We start from the raw sequence: 23726 nt of genomic DNA, 5'->3' as shown, positions 1-23726 counted from the left end.
AAACTTTAATGAAAACAAGGATAGGGGAAATCTAGGTTTAAGCAAAACTGTTCAATAAGTATTTGTCATGTTTACTGAAAGTAAAATGAGAAAACAAAAGTAGATTATGAGTGACATTTTACTCACCTTATGTTGGTAAGAGCAGTGTGTCACAGTGAATTTCCAGTTACTTCTTGCTGTTTTGCCGGCTGTCACCCCCGCTTACAGTGAAATTGCTTACAGGTGGTTTTGCTTTATTACAGTCAGTGCACAATTCTCATGCACAAGGGCACTCTTCCATTCCAGGCTCTGTATACAAACGTTTAGTGCCTTTCAGTCAGAGAGGCTGACTGCTGACTCCTGGATCTCCCTGTGGCTAACGGGTAAAGTAGATAGATACGTCTTGGGATAAACTTTATTTAACTTAGTTGGCATGACTGATTAGGAAGTCCTCAGATACCTCACCCCCGTGCACAGGGTATTTAGTGTCATGCCAAAGCATATGCTACCAATTCCAGGTTTTCATTTTTTGGCTTCCTTTAGCTTTCAAAACTTCTCTGCAAAAACCACTTCCCCTGCCTGCCATCTGCCTTAAAACCCCCTCCCCCACTTAAAAAATATCTGTTTCTAATCCCAGGAGTCTTTTTTTGTTGTTTTCGAGACAGGGTCTCACTCTGTTGCCCAGGCTGGGTTGCATTGTGCAGTCTTGGCTCGCTGCAGCCTTGACCTCCCAGGCTCAAGTGATCCTCCCACCTCAGCTTCCTGAGTAGCTGGGACTACAGGCGTGTGCCACCACTCTGAGCTAATTTTGTATTTATTATAGAGGCAGGGTTTCATCACATTACCTAGACTGGTGCGAGATTCTTGTATTTTCTAATTATTCTTAACAAGATGAACAATTGATTATCAAAGATGTATTTGGAAATAGGTATAAGTTGAACTTTGCTTATTGGAAATTCTTGGTTGGAGGAGTTTTCTGTAGTTAAGATTACCATGTTGTTGGGTATATGAAGATGAACAGCGACGGATAAAACTAGAAGTGCAAGTTGGGGCCAATGTGAGAAGGAACTTGAATGCCATATAATAGTGATGATAGTGATGGAGAGTCAGTCTTCTCTCTGATGCAGACTAAACAAAAAAATACAAATACGCCAACTGAACTGAAGCAAAAGCCAAGTATCTCAAGCAAAAATAAATTTATCTGGCTGCATAATCAGAGAATTCAGGCCTAGCTGGATCCAGGGACTTAAATGACATTGTCAGCACTCTTACGTGACACCTTGTTTTCTTGACTTCCTCCTTCTATGACACGAGATAAAAAGAAGATGGTCACTAATATTTCTATCCTCACATCTTTTCAACAGTCACCTCACAGGGGAGGAATCTTCTTTCTTCCAGCGTCCTTATCTCAGTCTCAGGGAGGGACTTCGGTCCTGATTAGTCACATGTCTACGTTGGTTGGATCTGTGTGTCTGATAATGAGCATATTCTGGCTAGGACAGTCCACAGTGGTAACAGACACAACCTCTGGCTCCTTCATCATCCCTGCAGTTATAACCCTGCCATGATGTCACTTTTTGCATCACTGTACGTGAGAGGGCTGCAATGCCACCTTGAGAACCCAATATGCTGCATCCTTCCTCCAGATCTGCATTTATTTGCACTGTTCTTTTTCAAACATACAATTCTACTGAAGTATAACATTTATGTTATATGAAAAGTATTTATGTTATATGTAAAGTATTCAAATCATTGTTCAATAAATTTTCAAACAGTAAACACATCCATGTTATCTCTCTGAGATCGAGAAGGAGAATATTACCATTCTTCCAGAAACTACCTCATGGGCCCTCCCAGTAAGTACATATTTCTTTTTTCCCATTGGTAACCAGCTGATTTCCTTTCTCTCTCTCTCCCTGTCTCTTTTTTAAAGAGATGAGATCTCACTATGTTGCCCAGGATGGCCACGAACTCCTAGGCTCAAGTAATCCTTCCACTTCAGCCTCCCAAGTAGCTACCACTAACCTGATTTCTAACACTGTAGCTTTCTCTTTTTTGAAATAAATGACATAAATATGAAATCATACATATATGCCTGTACTCTTTCTTTCTAGATCCTGATGCACAACATTGTTTGTGAAATTCATCTATGTTGCAGTGTGTAGCAGTAAACTATTTTTATTGCTGTGTAGTATTCTACTTTGTGATATTCCACAAACTATTCATCTACTGTTGAGGGACATTTGGGATATTTCTAGGTTAGACATACTATGAATAGCGCTGCTATGAATATTTTTGTATGTGCTTTGTGGCACACATATGAATGTGTTTCTGTTTGGTATACACACCTGAGCCTGGATTGCTGGGTAATGGGGTGTGCATATGTTCAGCTTTATTCTATCCCTACAAAGGGTTTTCTTAAGTGGCTTTACCAATTTATATTCCTATCATCAGTTCATGAGTGTTTCAGTTTCTTTATATCATTGGCAAGACTTGAGATTGTTAAACGTTTGAATTTTAGCCATTCTGGTGGGTGCGTAGTGGTGTCTTATGGCTTCAATTTGCATTTATCTGGTGACTGATGATGTGCTTTTTTAATTTTTTTGACACTTTTATTTGTCTTTTGCAGTGCCTATTCAAGCTTATTGCCTATTTTTAAATTAGATTTTTAATCTTTTTCTTATTGAGTTATAGAAGTCTTCTTTTAAAAACAAATTTTTAATACAAATACTTTTACCTGTCATATGTATTTAAACTATCTTTTCCCAGCTCTAGTGGTTTGCCTTTTACTCTCTTTTGATGAATTGGAGATCTCATTTTGAATATAATCCAATTTATCAGTCTCTTCCTTTATGGTTATTGTTTCCTGTGCCTACTTAATAAATTGTTGCTTACCCTAAGGTTATGAAGCTACTCTATTTTAATTTATAGAGGCTCTATTTTTTTTTTTTTTTTTTTTGCATTTTAGCCTTTATCTTTAAGTTGTAAAAGTCTACCTGTGGCTGATTGTTGTTTATGATGTGAGAAAGGCATCCATATTTATTTTGTTTTTCTTATGGACATCCAATAAACCCAGCACCACTTATTGAAAAATCTCTTCATTTCTATTGCTCTGAAATGTCACCTTTGTTATCAGTCACATTTGTGGTCTGTCTCTGTGTTTTCTAGTCCATTCCGTTTTTCTATTTCTCTAATATAATATTGATAACACACTGTCTTAATTACATGAGCTTTATAAGAGGTCTTGATATTCAGTAGTGTGCACCCTCTAGTTTGTTCTTATTTAAGAATGACTTCTAAAGAACGAAGCTGGAGGCATCACACTACCCAACTTCAAACTCTACTACAAAGCAAGCATCACCAAAATAGTATGGTATTGGTACAAAAACAGACACATAGATCAATGGAACAGAATAGAGATCTCAGAAATAAGACTGCACATCTACAACCATCTGATCTTCCACAAACATGACAGAAATAAGCAATGGGGAGAGGATTCCAGATTTAATAAATAGTGCTGGGAGAAATGGCTAGCTATATGCAGCAAATTGAAACTGGACCTCTTCCTTACACCTTATCCAAAGATTAACTCAAGATGGATTAAAGACGTAAAGTGAAACCAAAAACTATAAAAACCGTAGAAGAAAATCTATGCAATACCATTCAGGACATAGGCATAGGCAAAGATTTCATGATGAAAACATCAAAAGCAATTGCAACAAAAGCAAAAAATTTGCAGATGGGATCTAATTAGAATAAAGAGCTTCTGCACAGCAAAACAAACTATCATCAGAGCGAACAGGCAGCCTACAGAATGGGAGATAATTTTTGCAACCTATCCATCTGACAAAGGTCTAATATCCAGAGTCTACAAGGAACTTAAACAAATTTATGAGCAAAAAACAACCCAATTAAAAAGAGCGGGCAAAGGACAAAAACAGACACTTCTCAAAAGAAGACATTTATGTGGCCAAAAAACATGAAAAGAAGCTTAACATCACTGATCATTAGAGAAATGCAAATCAAAACCACAGTTAGATACCTTCTCACACCAGTCAGAATGGTGATTATTAAAAATTCAAGAAACAACATGCTGGTGAGGCTGCGGAGAGATAGAAATGCTTTTACATTGTTGGTGGGAGTGTAAATTGGGTCAACCATTGTGGAAGACAGTGTGGTGATTTCTTAAAGACCTAGAGGCAGAAATACCATTCGATCCAGCAATCCTATTACAGGGTATCAACCTAAAGGAATAGAAATCATTCTATGATAAAGATACATGCAGGTATATGTTCACTGCAGCACTTTTCATGATAGCAAATACATGGAATCAACCCAAATACCCATCAATAATAGACTGGATAGAGAAAATATGGTAATATACACTATAGAATACTATGCAGCCATAAAAAGGAATGAGATCATGTCCTTTGCAGGGACATGAATAGAACTGAAATCCATTATCCCCAGCAAACTAATGCAGGAGCAGAAAACCAAACACTGCATGTTCTCACTCATAAGTGGGAACTGAACAATGAGAACCTGTGGACACAGGGAGGGGAATGACACCTGAGGACTGTTGGGGATGGGGGCGATGGGGGGAGGGAGAGCATCAGGAAAAATAGCTAATGCATGCTGGGCTTAATGCTTAGGCAATGGGTTGGTAGGTGCAGCAAACCATCATGGCATACGTTTACCTGTTTAACAAACCTGCACATCCTGCACATGTACCCCAGAACTTAACATAAAATATAATTAAAAAGAATAGCTTCATTATTTCTAACCATTTGCATTACTGTATAAATTTTAAAATCATCTTTTGATGGAATTTTGATTGGGATTGCATTAAATCTCTAGCCTAAATTGGGAATAAATTAATGTTTTTACAGTGTTGACTATTTTAATCCATTAATGTGGAATATCCCTCCATTTATTTAGATCTGTCTCTCACTTCTGTCAGCAATTTTGTATCCCTCTATATTGTAAAATTATTGCACATCTTTTAAATATATATATTCCTAGTATTTGAAATTATTTGATGCTATTATAAATGATACCTTTAAAAATATATCATTTCCTGATTGTTGCTGATATAGAAAAAATATAATTGAGTTTTATATATTGACCTGTATTCACTGACTTTGCTAAAGTCACTGATTAATCCTAGTAGTTCTGTGTATTAGGTTGGTGCAAAAGTAATTGCATTCATAAATTATTATGAATTTCCATGTACGCAGTTAAATTACCTGTAAAAGAGTTTTTACTTTTTCCTTTCTAATTATTGCGACTTGTATTTGTTTTTCTTGCCGGTTGTATTGGCTAAGACCTCAAATATAATGGTGAATAGAAGTGATAGTGAGCATTCTTGTCTAATTTCCAATCTCAATGGGAAAGTTTCACTATTAAATATTATTAAATATTTCTGTGTTTTACAAATACCATTTATCATTTCAAACAAGTCCCCTTGCATTTAAAATTGGCTAAGAGTATTTTCGTGAAGAGGTGTTGAATTTGATTAAATGCCTTAAAGCCATAATTACACGGAATAGCGGGCTCACCTCTATACTTCCTTTTTCTCTTGGATCATGATCCCATGTGTCCTCATTGCCTTGGGAGTTCTTCTCTTTATACCTTATCTGCCTTTCTCGTTGTTCTTGAGGGTTGGACTGTTACAAGTTAGATCATCATTGTAGGAATTGGTACTGTAAATTCAAATTGTACTATTTTTGTCTGCCATCTACATGGTATGAGTAAAACTGTAAAACCCCCAAGAACCTATTCAATTGTTATTTCTTTGATCTATATTGCTTTTGCTTGGTGAACTTTATGAAAAGATTTTCCTTAGTTAAATTTTGCTATCTTAAGAAGAGGAAAAGGCTACCATTGCTGCTGCCAATGGAGGCATTACGGAGTCATTGAAGAGGTGCACCTTATATTACATTTAAATGCCTCGTTTTACATATAAACATACTGATTTTACCTGTTCTTTTTTGAAAAAGAAAGAAAACAATGAAATCCTAAGGAATAAAACTGACATTCTTTAAAAAAGAAAAAGCCAATAGGAGTGCTTGTCTTCTTAGGTCCCCTGGGAACATGTCATCCTCTTCATCTCTTAGTCATCCACTTCTTGTGTATAAAAATTGGCAAAGCTTCTCTGTCACTCCCACTTCTTCTCTAGCAGTGATACAATCTTTCATGCGAAATAAGAGAATAATAAAATGTTATTTCTGCAGTCCCAATAGTCAGTAGTATTAGAAACTATAATCTTGGAACCCATACTTACAAAATATAAGTCCTCTCATGTGAGAAGAGAGGGAAGACCCAAGCTCTAAACGCTGACTCTTATTGCTAACCAGTGACATTAGAATGCAACTTGACGTTCCCAGGCCTTAGTGCCATCCTCTGAAAACCAAAGGCTTGGGCTTGTTCAAGGGACAGAAAAAATTATGATGTAAAGGGCTAAATAGTAAATATTTTGAATTCTGGGGGCCATACAGTCCCTGTTGCAACAACTCAACTCTGCTGTTGTGGCATAAAAGTGATCATAGACAGTAAACAAATGGGCGTTTATTTATAAAAGTGTATTTATGGAAATACTCAAATGTCATACAGTTTTCATGTGTCATAAAATTTTGTTCTTTCCACTTTTTTTCAAGCATCTAAAAATATAAAAACCATTCTTAGCAAACAGATCATATAAAAACAGGCAACAGGCTTAGATTTGTCCCATGGGCCCAGGTTTACCAACCTTTGAGCCGGTTGATTGTCAAGGGCTATTCCAGAGCTCTGTCTTAGGCATTGATATGCTAGCCTTTTAAAAAAGATGTTTTTTGTCCTATGAACATTATTCAAAAGGATCTATTTCTTTCTTTTAGACCAATTATGAATAAGAAAAATACAATATGTTGTTTTTACCTTTATTTCTTCATCAATGCTTGTTCTTTCTTTTTATAGAGCCAAGTTTCTGACCTGTATAATTTTCCTCTGCCTGAAGAACTTGTTTTTGCATTTCTTGCATAGCAGGTTTGCTGGTGATAAATTTCCTCAGTTTTTGCTTGTCTGTGAAAGTCTTTATTTTTTCTCCACTTTTGAAGGATAATTGCACTAGATGTAGAATTCTAAGTGGGCGTTTTTTTTTTTTTTTTTTTTTTCTCTTCAACATTTTAAGAATTTCACTCCACGTTCTTGCTTGCATGGATTCTGTAATTCTTATCCTTGTTCTTCTATAGGTAAGGATCTGGCTTCTTTTAAGATTTCCTCTTTGTCTTTGGTTTTCTGCAGTTTGAATATGATATTCCTAGGTGTAGTTTCTTTTTATTTTGGGTGTTTGTCCTGATCGGTGTTTTCTGACTTTTCTGGATCTGTGGTTTATTATATGTCATTAATTTTGGAAAGTTCTCTGTCATTATTCCTTCTAATATTTATTCTCCTTTCTTTTTTCTCTTCTTGGGATTCTGGTTACATTTATGTTATAGCTTTTGATATTGTTCTAGAGTTCCTGAATATTCTCCTCTGTTTTTTTTTTCTCCCTTAATTCTTTCTCTTTTTAGTTTGGAAATTCATGATTGACCTTCAAGCTCATGGATTCTTTATAAAAATTTTTTAATTTTTTACTTTTTTAATTTTTGTGGGTACATAGTAGGCATGTATACTTATGGGGTACATGAGATGTTTTGATACAGGTATGCAATGCATAGTAATCACATCATGGAGAATGGGGTATCCATCCCCTTAAGCATTTATCCTTTGTGTTACAATCCAGTTACACTCTTTTAGTTATTTTAAAATGTACAATTAAGTTGTTATTGACATTAGTTCCCCTCTTGTGCTATCAAATGGTAGTTCTTACTCTTCTTGGCCATTTGAGTCAGCTGCTGAGCCCATGGAAAACCTTCTTCAATTGTTTCAGTGTTTTTGATTTTTAGCATTTCCTTTTCAAAGGAGTTTTTAAACAGTGTTTCTGTCTCTCTGATTTCATTACCATTTACTTTCTTCATTAGAATCCTTAACATTTTTCATCGTAGTTATTTTAAATTTCCTGTTAATGACACAGATAATTCCAACATCCATGACATATCTGAGTCTGATTCTGATGATTGCTTGTCTCTTCAGAATGTGTTTTTCTTGCCTTTCATCATGCCTTGTAATTGTTTGTTGAAAGCCAGACATCATGTGTTGGGTCATAGGAACTGAGGTAGGTAGGCACTTAGTGTGAGGTTTTACTTAATCTGGCTAGGTGTTGGGCTGTGTTTAGTGTTTGCTGAGCTGTAGGTGCTACAGGCTTCAAATCCCCCGCAAGGGTCCTTGTTTTTGTCTCCTCTCTTGGCTTTAGGTTTCCCCAACTACTCTTCCTCAGGGACACTGTGTCTTGGAAGTCTTTTATTTATAATCCACTGTTATACCTGAGCCCGGTTGGTGTGGTGGTAGGGTGTACGTGAGCAGTAATGTTCTATTAACCATCTAATTAAGAGCAAAGATGGAAGAACTTCCCTTTGGTACATGGTAATGTTACAGAAAAGGGGTCCCAATCCAGACCCCAAGAGAGGGTTCTTGGATCTCACGCAAGAAGGAATTCAGGGCAAGTCCATAGAGTAAACTGAAAGCAAGTTTATTAAGAAAGTAGAGGAATTAAAGAATGGCTACTCCATAGATAGAGCAGCACTGAGGGCTTCTGGTTGCCGTTTTTATGACTGTTTCTTGATTATATGCTAAACAAGGGGTGGATTATTCTTGACTCCCCTTTTTAGGCCATATAGGGTAACTTCCTGACATTGCCATGGCATTTATAAACTGTCACGGCGCTGGTGGGAGTGTAGCAGTGAGGACAACTGGAGGTCACTCTCGTCACCATCTTGGTTTTGGTGGGTTTCAGCTGGCTTCTTTACCACATCCTGTTTTATCAGCAAGGTCTTTAGGACCTGTATCTTGTGCTGACCTCCTATCTCATCCTGTGACGTAGAGTGCTTAACTGTCCGGGAATGCAGCCCAGTAGGTCTCAGCCTCATTTTACCCAGCCCCTACTCAAGATGGAGTTGCTCTGGTTCAAATTCCTCTGATAGCAAAACTTTTCCCCAGAAGAGAAAAGAAGATGGAGAACATGGTGGCTTCAATGAGGGTATCTGAAGATGAGGGACTTGCCTTCTGCTGGCATCCATTTCTTCCATGAATTTTGAAGTGAGCTCATCAGCTAAGACTATGTGTTAAATATGAGCTGGGAAAAGATATGACAGCCATTTCAGAAAGGGAGAAACAAGCTTGGTAGGAAAACATTTTGGGTTTGGCAGGCAGTGTTGACTCTTCATTTAATGTTTGTGGTCATGAATTTAATGCAGCTAGTCAGCCTGATTGTGTGACTTCATCTCCACCCCAAAGTGTTTGTCTGTTTGGATGGGAGCTTGGGGTTGATGGATAGTTGGGTTCCATCAGTGTTGGAGTTTTGCAAGGATAGTATGACACAGAAAGGCAGCGTATTAGGGTTCCCTAGAGGGACAGAACTAATACTATATATATAGTATATATATATAATAGAATATATATATTCTTATATATGTGAATATATACAATAGAATTATATATATAATAGAATATATATATATAATTGTGTGTGTGTATATATATAGGAGTTTAGTAAGTATTAACTTACATGATCACAAGGTCCCACAATAGGCTGTCTGCAAGTTTCAGGAGCAAGGAGAGCCAGTCCGAGTCCCAAAACTGAAGAACTTGGAGTCTGATGTTCAAGGGCAGGAAGCATCCAGCATGGGATAAAGATGTAGGCTGGGGGGCCGGGCACGGTGGCTCAAGCCTGTAATCCCAGCACTTTGGGAGGCCGAGACGGGTGGATCACGAGGTCAGGAGATCGAGACCATCCTGGCTAACACGGTGAAACCCCGTCTCTACTAAAAAATACAAAAAACTAGCTGGGCGACGTGGTGGGCGCCTATAGTCCCAGCTACTCGGGAGGCTGAGGCAGGAGAATGGCATGAACCTGGGAGGCAGAGGTTGCAGTGAGCTGAGATCCGGCCACTGCACTCCAGCCTGGGTGACAGCGAGACTCCGTCTCAAAAAAAAAAAAAAAAAAAAAGATGTAGGCTGGGAGGCTAGGCCAGTCTTGCCTTTTCATGTTTCTCTGACTGCTTTATATTTGCTGTCAGCTGATTAGATTGTGCCCACCACATTAAGGGTGGGTCTGCCTTCTCCAGCCCACTGACTTAAATGATAATCCCTTTGGCAACACCCTCACAGACACACCCAGGATCAATACCTTGCATCCTTCAATCCAATCAAGTTGACACTCTGTATTAACCATCACAAGGGGAGATGCAGGAGTAGAGGGTATGTGCAAAGGAGTGATTATGAGTGAGTATAATGATGGAGCCAGCGTGGATGGTGAAGGGAAAGTGAAGGGTAGTAATGGATAGTAAAAATGCTGCGTGTTCAATGGATTAAATGTCTAAATAAGTTTGAAGATTGTTTGCAGTGAATGCAGAATAAGTGAGCTGAAAAGAGGAAGGGTGGACAGAGTGGAGGATGCTTGTAGTGGGATTTGAGGTGATGACAAAGTTTAGGATATGGCCATGTGAGATAGTGACTCAGAAGGAAAAAGGGTCAGGTGAGGAAATAAGGAACTGAGAATCTGGCTTTTCTGGTAGGTCTTTAACTCTGATGTTAAAGTTACTGAAAGTGGTGAAGGTGTTAGGGAAGCAGAAGCAACCCTCTGAGAGGCGGAAGCTGGAGTCTTCAGGGAATGAGAAGGCATAAGCAGGAGGGAGGTGGAAAACAGCAGTGAGGATGAGCAGAAAGTGGCAGAGCCAGATGGCCTGAGTGCCACAGAGCAGGGATTTGTGTTGGAGGGAGGGAGAGAAATCATTTGAAGCAGCAGTGGAGAGCCAGGAGGCTGCCTGCTCTACTCCCTGGTCTTGAGATACATGGCATGAGGACAGAGGGCTGCAGGAGAGGAGAAGGCAAGTTTCTATTAAGGTCACAAGTTTAAAGTTCAGAGAGAAGATGGAAGGACATAGTGGGCATACTATTTACAGAAGTGTTCAAAGGGTGGGATGAGTCTGTGGGGAGTTGGAGGGGTTGGGGTTTCCAGAGCAGTGTGGAGTTCAGAGCCCTGGTGAGAGAGGATGCCTGGGTAGACCTGGTTTTCCAGCAGAGATTGCAGTAACAGGACTCCCAGGGCCAGCATGCCCTGTTACGTGGCGATCTTTCCACTTCTCCCTCCTAGCTTAATTTTTAGAAACTTTAACAGATGGAATGCAAAATTTTTATTTTTATTTTTACGTCAGAGATCAGTCCTCACCCTGTCGCCCTGGCTGGAGTGCAGTAGTATGATCATAACTCACTGTAGCCTCCAGTTCCTGGGCTCAAGTGATCCTCCCACATCAGCCTCCTAAGTAGCTGAGACTACAGGCATGCACCACCATGCCTGGCTAATTTTTGTATTTTTTGAAGAGATTGGGTCTTGCTATGTTGCCCAGGCTGGTCTTGAACTCCCAGGTTTAAGCAATCCTCCTGCATATGTGTGTGTGTGTGTGTGTATACACATATATGTGTGTGTATATATATGTGTGTGTGTGTACACACACACACACACACATACACATACAGCTTTGGTAATTTAATTAGTTTAGCCTGTCAGGGCAACTGTGGTAGCTTAGAGACCATTGTATTTATTTGTAAGTCTTAAGGTAGGATTGGAGTGTGGAGTGGAGAAGTCAACTTCACTGAAAACTAGCAAGTAGAATGAAGGAAACACAGATTAGTTGAGGACCTACTATGTTTCAGGCTTTGTGCTAAACGTCTACTTTATGTAGGTGATTTCACAAGATGGACATGTTGGAAAAACCGTGGGCATTGGAGTCAGTCCTGGATTTGAATTTTAGTTGCTTGGCTGGCAAACTGTTACTTTGGGCAGGTTACCTATGTTCTTCAGTCTTATTTTTCTCATTCATAGAGTGGGAATAATAACATCCACCTGTTGAGGTTGCTGTGACGAGCTGTCCAAGAAATTCTAATGAGCAGGCCAGGCTGAGAACCACTGCTGCAGAGTCATTAGCATTTGTTCCATTTTATAGGCGAGGAAACTAAGGCCTAGGGGGGCTAAATATGTTGCTTATGGCCACACAGCACTAAGTGACATAGCCAGGATTGAAAGCCAGTTTTTTCGACCCCAGAACCTTGTTGCATCCATTTCATTGAGTTTTTGCCTTAATACATGGGAAGCTAAAGGAGCCCCCATCAGCATGTCTGCCCAAACATCAGGCAGCATGGGATGGGAGGAAGGGATCAAGTGAAGGGAAGGCAGGCCCTATGGAATCTAGGTCAGTGGTTTCCAAACCTGGCTATACTTACAAATCATTTGGAAAATGGTTAATCTGTAAATCTCCAGGGACCACCCTAGGCCTACTGGATCAGAACTTCTGGAGCATGGGAACCAGGAGTATGTATATTTAGAATATCTTCTAGGTGATTCTGAGACTGCTAGCCTAGTTCCGGTCCTTGGGCAAGTTTTTGGGAACCACTGAATTCTAATCGATATCCTAAAATGATCAAGTGATTATATCCCAGTAAAATACTGGGTGCCTTCTAGTGCCACCAAAATTGGCCTTTAGGGGTTGCGTGCTATTGCCGTACTTTAAGATCTTGGTGCATTACCTGAAACGGACACTCTGTCATTGAGCATTTGAACTTCAAATACATAGGAAATGTCAAGTTGGCAGACTCTGCTATAACAGAAAGAGTGATTTGTTATTTAGAGCTGTTGTTCTTCCTCCTTTCCCCTTGGGATTCCTGCCCACTCAGTCAGATTAGAGCTATATAAACAAGCTCGTACTACTGAGCTAGCACACATATTGTAATTTTTTTTTTCCTGAAGTGCTTAACATTGCTGATGTCAGAAAAAATATCCATTGGGTTTTAATGGGCTGAGGCAAACAATGAGAATTTGATATAATATGGAGGAGAGGAAATAACATCAACAGAAATTCTTATTTGGCAGCATAAATATTCAAACTATATTACAGTCAGGGTTTGATTACTTCTCCTACATGACATTTCCCTGAATAGGGTTTTGAGGGCTGGGCACTAAGAGTGGCAGGCTTGATGTTTAAAGCTTTTAGCTGCAAGCCGTGGTAATTTCAGTGACATTGTAGGGTAATTGTAGTCAGTTCTCCTCTTAGCTCTGTGTCAGGATCACCTGAGGAGGTCATTGGACCGCTGAAGGCTTCATCTCCGATGCACGAGTCAGAATATTTGTGGGTGGGGGTTGGGGTGGGATTCTCCATTGAATCTGATGCCAGTGGCCTGGGAATTTCACTTGGCCAAACATTGGCTTAGAACAAGGTCACTGGTCAGTTTCTACATTAATTCTGTGCTGGGGCATTTCCATGGCTTATTCTCTTCCCTCTTCAAAAACAACCCTGTGTGATGGAGGGATCTCATCTTCCAGGCAAGGAGCTGGAAATTTAGGGTGGGAGAGTCTATTGTCAAAGGCCACATAATAGCCTTAGTGAGGCTAGAGCTGAGATGTGATTCTCAGTCTGACTTCAAAGCCCTTTCTTTTCCTATACCGTCGAGGCCCTTCCTTCCTGCTTTCCTCAACATTGTTAGCTGCTGAACCCTAGGCTTTGCTTATTCCAGAGGGGCTGGCGTTATAAAGTAAACAGCAGGTATTTATTGTAACTGCAAGTTACAGATGCAATATAAGTCTGGAGTAGACTGCAGGCACAATCCTGACTTTCAAGGATTCACGAATCTGTTTGTGTCACAGGTGCTCAATTGTCCTGTTACGCCTAGAGTATCCCCCTCACTATGTTTTCTACCCTCCCCACATATTCCTTCTTACCTAAATTGCTTGTGAATTCCAGAAGTGGATTGCTGAGTCCAGGCTGGTTCATATCAATAAACCTTGGGGAAAATCTTTATGTATGATGCTATACATGGGTCTTTGTTGATCAAGAGCCTTCTTTATTGGCCACTTTTAATGGCTTGTTATCCAGATGAATCTTCTGGAAGGAGGACACTGCATCCTGGTAGAATTTTCTCAGTCCCATCATTCATCCAAACATATTTAAGTACCTTCTATGTGCCAGGTTCTGCTCTAAGTGCCAGGGAGAGAGGGGTGAACCCCAACAATAAAGTCCCTGCCTATGAAGAACTGGCTTTCTAGCAGAGGAAGTCCCTGATAGACAAGTAAACAAAGTCCCACAAATTCAGATAGGTGTGAATCCCTGTTATCTCACTCTCCACACTTGGCTGTCTCCCACTTAATCTTTCTGGGATCAGATTATCTTTGTGGCTTTTTTCTCTTGACTGTCTAGCACAGAGCTGAGCCACTTCTGGGGCTTCAGATTTCTATGCCCGTGTGTGTGCATAGCCTTGGCTGGAATGGCAAATTTTGCCTCTCCCAGGCTTCTGCTCATCTGTCACCTCCTCCTACTCTGTGCCATCATAATTGAGCAACCACATATAACAGTGTCCTTTCTGTGAACACATCTGTTATTCCTACCAGTCTCTGAACATTTTAAGGAGAGGATCTGTGTCTGACTTATCTGTATATCCCCAGGGCCTAGCATGGAACCTTACAAAAGTAGGCGCTCAGTATATTTGCTCAAAGAATAAATGTTGAGTCCCAAAGAACCTAAGGGTGGGTGGTGTGGTATAGGAATTCCGTCATGGGGAGGGATGCTGAGTCAGACAGGGGATGCTCCACTGTGATGGTTTTGTGATTTATTCTTTGAGATGTTGAGCACTGTCATGAATAGAAGAGATACGCAGTAATGACAGAGACAGGTGGCATGGAACATTCTGGTGAGAGTCTTTGAAGGAAAGTTAGAAATGTGAGGTTCTGAGGGCCTAGCTCAGAGCTGGAAGGAACTCTAAGGATGCTGGATTTTATAGTCAATGCCCAACTGAGGTCCAGGGAAGCTATGTGTCCTGGTTCTGATAGCTGGTTAGTTGCAAAGGAGTGAGGGGTGGGGCGATACCAGGACTCCTAGTTCAGAGGGCTTTCCATTATGCTGGGGCTGTGGTGTGTGACAGGTAAGGGATTAAAAGCACAGAGAGGAGAAGGAACTTGCCTAAGATCACACAGCTAGGAAGTGGTGGAGCCTGGATTCAGACATGGATCTGTCTGAAGAGAGGCAACTTGTAACCACCAAGCCGTATTGTCTCTTCTTGGAGATTGTGAAATGCAAGGTCCTAGCCCATTTTCAGTTTTCCTCTTGGGTTAGCTGTGAGTCCATATAGGAAAATAATATTAACATGCTTTCTTTTGATATGCAGTTACATGTTTTCACAAAATGTTCACATTCTTCAAATGTTAATATAGAAACCCCTGGGTTGTTTACTGTGTATGTATATGTATATGTAAGTACAATGAAGAACACTCTGTTTTTCTCTACCACTAAATTTAAACACTCCATTTCTATTGTACTCCATTTAAAAAAAGTATTTTACATCATACTATAATGAATGAAAACCTAGTCCTTTAATTTCACAAGCCTCAGCTTTAATAGTCAGTGAATTTAATTAGAAAATCTTTACCTATGTAGGTTTCACATCCAGTTCTATCTAACATCTGTTGACATGTGGACTAGAAAGGATATTATTATTTTAGATATGATTCTTTCTAGATACAGGAAAGCTAAATAGCTTGTCTGAGTTTCAAAACGAGTTAATAGAGGAACCAAAAATAGAAGCATTTGTACCGAATACGAGGCTTACTAAAATTCTTAACACAGAGACTATCTGCATTCACTTGAAACTGTAGTTTCAAGTCTAGACTCTGGAACATCAGCCTGTTTTAACACACAGAAATGGTTCTGTTGGTGGGAGGGGAGAGGGAGGCCTGACACGTTTGTTTCTAGGTCATTTCTGACCTTGCTATTATAATACAGTTTTCTAGGTAGAAGAGAATATGCTCATTAAAGTGAAAGTGTTCATTTTAAAATAAAGCAACAGAAACCTAAAGCGTCTCTATTACATAGATACATGAATATATATAAATGAACTCAATGTTTGTTTTCATGCTCTGTCATATTCTGTATTAAGGCAAAGGAGTAGGCAACTAAGTAGTTGTTTAAAAATAAAACTGTGTGTTCATTTAATTTTAAAAGCCATTGATTAGGATAATCAGTGTTTCCATGTAGTACTGTATTAATAGAAATCCTGATATTGGGCCAGGCATGGTGGCTCATGCCTGTAATCCCAACACTTTGGGAGGCTGAGGCAGGCAGATCACAAGGTCAGGAGATCGAGACCATTCTGGCTAACACAGTGAAACCCCATCTCTACTGAAAATACAAAAAGCTTAGCCTGGTGTAGTGGCGGGTGCCTGTAGTCCCAGCTACTCCGGAGGCTGAGGCAGGAGAATGGCGTGAACCCGGGGGGGCGGAGCTTGCAGTGAGCCAAGATAGCACCACTGCACTCCAGCCTGGGCAACAGAGCGAGACCAAAAAAAAAAAAAAAAAAAAAAAAAAAAAAAGAAATCCTGATATTACAGTGTAGAGAGATAATATAGAATGATGCTCTTTACCTCTTTATGTAATCTAATTTTAAAAACCATTGTAATTTATAAATAGTGAAGAAAGCAGATAGTGTTATTCGAATGGGATATTTGGGGCAATTAAATTCTTACCATAAATTACAAATTCCTCTCTCTCTCCCATTTTCCATCCAAATTTGTTTTTATGGAATGACCTTTGGTAGCAACTTGTTTTATAATAAAATGTTTCCTAAGTTTTTATTTTAAATTGAAATAGCCTTTTCTGTCTTATAAATGGTTATTTATAAGAGTTTCTTTGATGAAAAGCCTATGAATTTTGTGCAAGTAACCCAGGCAGCCTCTTAGATTAGGGATAGCATTTGTATAGAATGCTTTATACTCTGCTCTCACACTCAGCTTATTTGACCCTTACCTGCGGGGAACCTGGTAGAATTCACATTTTACTGCTGAGGGCAGTGTAGAGGAAGGTGCCTTAGCACGACTTGGAGCATATAGCAGGCATTCAATATATTTGTTTTAAAGGGAAATTAATAAAAGAAACCCAACAGATTATTGTACTTGCTCAAGGTCACACAATAAATATAATGTCACACCAAGGATTGAACTTCCTTCTTCACTCAAAAATTCCATATGCTTGTTCTTATTTCACTGTTATCTTTTCAGGCTTTTCAAAAAGGCCAAATTAAATATATTTATTTTTCTGAATTGAGGTGAAATTCACATAACATAAAATTAGCCATCTTAAAGTGTATAATTCAGTGGCATTTCTTGCTTTCACAGTGTTCTACAGCCATCACCTCTATCAAGGCCCCTGAAGGAGACCCTGTATCCGTTAAGCAGTCACCCATTCCATCCTTCCTGCAGCTATTGGCAACTACCAATCTGTTTCTTGTCTCTACGGATTTACCTATTCTGGATATTTCATAAAAATAGACTCAAACAATATGTGACGTTTTGTGTCTGGCTTTTTTCACTTAGCGTATTTTCACTTAGCATGTTTTCAAGGTTCATCCACGTTGCAGCATGTAGCACATTGTAGTACTCTATTTCTTTTTATTGCTCAATGATATCCCATTGTGTGGATACACATGTTTTATTTATCCATTCGTCCACTAATGGACATTTGGGTTGCTTCCACCTTTTAGCTATTGTGAATAGTGCTGCTATGAATATTTGTGTACAAGTATTTGGTATTCGTTTTCAGTTATTTTGTGTATGTACTTAGAAGTGGAACTGCTGGATCATGTGGTAATTCTGTGTTCAACTTTTTTTGAGGAACCACTAAGCTGTTTTCTTTTCTTTTTCTTTTTCTTTTTCTTTTTTGAGACGGAGTCTCACTCTGTCGCCCAGGCTGGAGTGCAGTGGCCGGATCTCGGCTCACTGCAAGCTCCGCGTCCCGGGTTCACGCCATTCTCCTGCCTCAGTCTCCCGAGTAGCTGGGACTACAGGCGCCCGCCACCGCGCCCGGCAAGTTTTTTTGTATTTTTTAGTAGAGATGGGTTTTCACCGTGTTAGCCAGGATGGTCTCGATCTCCTGACCTCGTGATCCACCCGTCTGGGCCTCCCAAAGTGCTGGGATTACAGGCTTGAGCCACCGCGCCTGGCCCCACTAAACTGTTTTCAACAGTGACTGTATCATTTTACATTCCTACCAGCAATGTTTGAGGATTCTGATTTCCCTATATCCTTGCCAAGACTTACTTGAGGATTTTTTTTTTTTTAATTATAATAATCTTAATGGGTATGAAGTGGTATCTCCTTGTGGTCTGGATTTTGATTTCCCTAATAAAATATTCATATTTTAATGCATAGAATTAATCAGAAAATGAGCTTTGGCAAGGTGAGCTCAACAGCAAAATGATTGGCTTCATTTGTCCTCAGGAGGTTATTTAAGACTGCCGCAGCCGGGTGCAGTGGCTCATGCTTGTAATCCCAGCAGTTTGGGAGGCTGAGGCTGGTGTATCACCTGAGGTCAGGAGTTTGTGACCAGCCTGACCAACATGGAGAAACCCCGTCTCTACTAAAAATACAAAAATAGCTGAGCGTGGTGGCACATGCCTGTAATCCCAGCTACTCAGGAGCCTGAGGCAGGAGAATCTCTTGAACCCAGGAGGTGGAGGTTTCAGAGAGCCGGGATCGCACCACTGCACTCCAGCCTTGGCAACAAGAGCAAAACTCTGTCTCAAAAAAAAAAAAAAAAAAAAAAAAGAGAGACTGCCGTATATTCACTTCTGAGGTGTGCGATTCTGAACTGAAAATCAACAACATGTTGTTTGGGGATTAGAAGAATATTTGTGGATAGTAAGACTACAATCATTCCCTAACTTAAAAAAAAAATCACGTAATATGTTTTGTGTTCCTGGCATCTGCCAAAAGTTTCTTAATTCTTTACATTTCAAAGCCCTCTTTATATAATTCCTTCATGACTTAATGGTCTATTCATTTATTTTTGCAGTGTGAGTGAAGAGACTCAGGATGGCTCAGGGATCCGGGGATCAAAGAGCAGTGGGGATTGCTGACCCAGAGGAGAGTTCTCCAAACATGATTGTCTACTGCAAAGTAAGGCATCTGGTCAAGTGCCCTGCATGCTGCCCCTGTGGACTGTTGTGTTCTGTGTAGGGTTGACAAAAAGACAAATGTTTTCTGCCTAAACTGCCTTACTGATAAATGCATATTTTCTTCTCACATCCTCTGGTTTTCTAGTTCTAAAATTCAAGAAAGTTCATACTTGAGCACTTGGCATTTAACACTTGAAAAATATTATGCCATTTAGTTTTCTTTAAACCCAAAGGTTGCCTAAGCAATACAGATGGGGAAGACACATTCTCCTTCAGTGGAAAGGCCTTAGTGTAAGATATATGAACTGAAAGTTCTTCAAACTCATAGTATGTACAAAATCTGGGCTGAATGCTGTGGGAGATACAGAGGTATATTTGTATGAGATGATTACAGTTGGTAGGAGACATAAGATGTACACAAATAACTGTTGTAGAGTCTAAATGTTAATTTCCAAAATAGACGTGCAAGTAGAGTGTTATGTAATTTCAGAGCAGGAGGCCAGTTCTCCCAGCCTCAGAGGTGAGAATGGGCTTGTGGAAGAATGGTCTTTGAACTCAGTTTTAAAATATGTTCAGGATTGCTTTATGTGGAAAGCAGAGAGGAAGAACGTAGCAGGTGATAAGATGTTTCAGCAAGGGCACAGAACTGAGGAAAGTAACAGCAACCAGAACTGGTTAGCTTGGGCATAGGATGCATTACAAGGAGTAAATGAAGATAGGATTTTGGAAAGAGAGGCTGGCTGGAGCCACATGTTAGTGTTGAATTAGGCAATTTAATTTTGAAAAACTTCTGTGCCAAGAGTTGCAACATTGAGATCTCTTTGGGATTATGACTCTTGCCTCAGTGTGCTGAATGGATTGTTATCAAGATAGAGCGGAGGCTCTAGGAGAGAGATTTCTGTGTCTGTGTGAAAGGTAAGGAGGGAAAGGAGAGACTCTAATTCAGCTTGTGAAATCACCTTCAGAATTGAGAGAAACTGATAAGAGGAATTAAAGTCCGGATTAAAAATGACTTGGAAACTGAAGGAATATAGGCGGCAAGTAGAGAGTCAAAGATGACTAGGTTTTTGACCTTGGGTGAATGAAAATCATTGGTGCTATTAATTCAAATTGAGATATTTGGAAAAAGAATACATTTTAAAGGAAGAAAATGGCACTTAAGTTTATTTTAGTACCTGCTGAATTTGACATAATTGCTTCTTATTGTACACCTTTTTAATGTTTGCATGTTTGTGAAAATTTAACCTAACTCTCTTGTATGTTAATAAGGAAATAAGTTAATGTTCATTTCACTAACTACTTGAATTTCTGCTCAGTTCTGTGCATTCTGAGAGGCTCTGTGTATTACTTATATGGGCAGTGTGGAACTAGATATTCCTGGATGATCAATATGGTGAATTTTTCTCTTTTCCTTGTAAAAATAGAGTTCTCAAATTATTCTTGCTTTGAGTGTAAAATTCTGTAGTTCTTTGCTTTGCAAGAGAATGTCTAGATAACCTATCTATAAGAATGATGCTTATTAAATTGCAGTAAAGAAAAAAATAGATTAATGGGGCTGAGCAATTAGTGAAACATACAGAATAATAGACATTGAGTCATTGTTACTTTCTTAACTCACCCCCATACTGGGAGACCCCGTGCCAGGCTGGTGGGAACATGGGCTTTAGAGTGAGACTTAGGTTAAAATTCCAACTTTATCACTCTTTAGCAATGTGACTGTAAGTTAGTTCTTTAACTTCCATGAGCCATAGTGTTTTCATCTGTAAAAAGAAAAAAAAATGTGGGAGGAAGGTAATTATGAAGATCACTTTATATAAATTGAATGAGGCATCTTATATCCTATTTAGACCACAATGTGGTCCATAATGAATATCTCTTTTTCTTTTCATGTTTAGGTCTTGTAGAGATAGTGACACTTAGAGAGAAAATAAATGATAAAATCTCTAAATGTTGGTGCTGTTAATAAGTTGTCTAGAGCAAATTTATACAGTGAGTTTTTTTAAGACACAGGAAAACAACAAAAATATTTTTATATTCTTCAGAGGATTGCAAATTCATGGATTATTAAAGATTAAGAAATGCAAAGGTCATGTAACCCAACCACTTTTCTACTAGAATGTTTGTATTATGTTTACAGGAAAAAAAAAAAAAAACTTCCTGAAGGTTTGTGAGAACTTGGTTTGTATTATGTTTACAGGAAAAAAAAACTTCCTGCAGGTTTATGAGAACTTGGTTTTTACTTTTTGGGTGGTAGTAAGGGGCTCTTTTCTGGTTTAATTTAGTAACAAACATGTCAACTGCTGTAGTTCTTTAGAGAAATGACAACTAATAATGAAAATATATCTTTCACATGACAAACTTGTATAGGGAGTATATATATGTTCATGTGTATTTGCTATCTTAATTACCATAAAAGGGACATTGAATTGGTTCAGTCTATTAGAAAGAAAGAAGACACACTTATTGCACAGTGTGAGGTCAGACCCTGACACCATTTTAAACCTAGTTAACCTGACTGACTTAAACCATGGTTGTACTTGAACTATGGGATTTTCATATAGTTTTCTACTCCTGATGCTGTAGGCTGCCCTTTGGCTACAACCAAGAATTTACCTGCTGTAGCACGTTGTCCTCAAGGTATCATCAGTAAAGGTTGGATTTTGAAGCCAGTGGCAATTCAAAGCATTTTCTTCGGAAGTCCTTTAGTGTAATCATTTATTCAAAGTCGTAGCCATAAACCCAAACCTTTCGTTAGATACCCACGACTAAAATTTACATTTAAAAAATTGTGCTTTCATTTTTGTTTTCTTTCTCGTTTGTTTGTTTGTTTTTTTTTTCTCTTGTCAGACACTTTCAGTGTGAAATTTTTGCTTGGACTGCATTGTGTTGATTCAGATGCTGACATTTAAAAAGCCAAATCTAGAGAAATGAAGCTTTTGGGTAAACTTTCAAGTAATAAGTGGATGATTATGTCTATAATGTTGTTGTGACTTTTAAATGACATTTAGGATGGTAACCTCTTGATATATGAGTAATGATGGGTGGGTTTTTTAAGCCCATGCTTTACAGAACACTCTTCATTTCCTTTTCATGTTTTCATGTCATTAACTGTGAGAAGTTGTACTTTCCCAAGGCATGACTTATTTATTGACTTGAACAGACTTTCTAATTTAGTTTTTCATCCTTCATATTCACAGTTTGGGTTGGAGGTGTGTATGAAAAATGTATTGGTCACATTAAGAATCTATTTAAAAGAAAACCTTAGTTATTCATGAAGACACCCAGACCTGTTAACCTTTTTTATATTCCTGTATCCTTAGGATCCTGAGTTATTGAATTGCCCAGTGTAATGATGATATTTGAACCTAGCTATACATCGCATCATTTAGGGTGCTTTATAAAAATGTTAATCCTCAAAGGACCCCCTCTACAAGGTATTTCTATTTAATCGGTCTGAGCTGGGTCCTAGGAATCTGAGTTTCAAGATGTTCTCAGGAGAATCTGATGCCCAACAAAGTTTGAAAAGCGCTGACTTAGTCTTTTACAATATCCAGGCATAGTATGTGTTGCAAAGTGATGAGAGAGTTAGTGTTTTGAATTACATTTTTGATTTCATAATTATTTGTAGATCTCTCAAGACATAGAAGAACCAAGCTCTTGTCATAGGGATTTTAGTAGCTTTTCCTTAGAGATTTTCTAGTCTTATTTTATAGATGAAAGAACTGAAAGTATAGAGAGGGTAACTTGGTTAAGGTTCCTCAGCACTTTCCCATGGAAGCCATGATGGTGTCCAGGGAGCTTGGCCCCTCCAGTCAGTTGCCTTTCTAGCACCCTATGCGACTACCATGTTTTCAATCACAGACTACTGTTACCACATTGTTGGAGTTGAGTAGCAATGGGGCACGTTAAATTAATGAAAATAAAATGTGGCAGGTCTTTGGCTTTCATGCTTATTCTGGGAGAGTTGACTTGGATTAATGTCTCATATTTTTAATGCTGAAGTTTCATTCTACTCATTGGTGCTTTTGCTTCTCGGGTAAAGATTTTCTGAAATGTTTACCCTCTTTTATAGGTAAGATGGCTTTTGAGTAAGAGCAGGTTGCTTTCTGATCTTGTTTGGATCTTCGGTGTTAACAATGCCTCTTGACAAAGTTCTCCTAACTAGACTGGTAATTTGATTTGTTTGGGTCAGGAGGCATGGAAGATGTCACACAGAGAGCTGGAGGCTCTGCCTGTCTGGTCCCAGCTCTGTGTGGAGAACTTCATTTTCCTGATTCTACTTCTTGTTTTGTTTTCTACCTTCTTCATTCTTTTCCTCCTTCCTTCTCAATTATGAGATACTTCTAACACAAAAAGAATATATTCAGTGTCCACGTAAGGTAGAAAGAAGAATTAAAAAATGAATTATATGCACTTACTGTTAGCTTAGTAAATAAAATATAATACTTTGGCCTCATTTCCTTTTCTGTAAAGGGAGGAAATTGGTCTAAAAATGTGCCAAATACCTTTCTGCAATGATTTCAAAGTTCCATTCTATAACTTTTTGAGCTTTCATAAGTTAGTACACTTCCCTGATATCAAAACAATGTTGTGAGACTATATGCGCTTTTAAAGGTCTTTTGAGCTTTTGAAGAAATATTTTAGATAGTTCTAGATAATCTAAATTGGATTGAGATAAA

General features: G+C 38.9%; 1 protein-coding gene across 1 annotated transcript in view; it reads left to right on the top strand.

Moving 5' to 3' along the window:
• RGS6 (regulator of G protein signaling 6) overlaps window positions 1-23726 on the top strand; it is a 623561-nt gene that overhangs the window by 14625 nt on the left and 585210 nt on the right. Inside the window, 1 exon segment of the mRNA XM_031935755.1 lies at window positions 18945-19048. Coding sequence (XP_031791615.1) covers window positions 18965-19048 — 84 coding nt within the window. The 5' untranslated portion in view covers window positions 18945-18964.

Source organism: Piliocolobus tephrosceles, chromosome 6, assembly GCF_002776525.5.
Source record: "Piliocolobus tephrosceles isolate RC106 chromosome 6, ASM277652v3, whole genome shotgun sequence".
Taxonomy (NCBI): Eukaryota; Metazoa; Chordata; class Mammalia; order Primates; family Cercopithecidae; genus Piliocolobus; species Piliocolobus tephrosceles.
The sequence above is the reverse complement of the archived record's forward strand: the minus strand, read 5'-3'. Positions and strand labels throughout refer to the sequence as shown.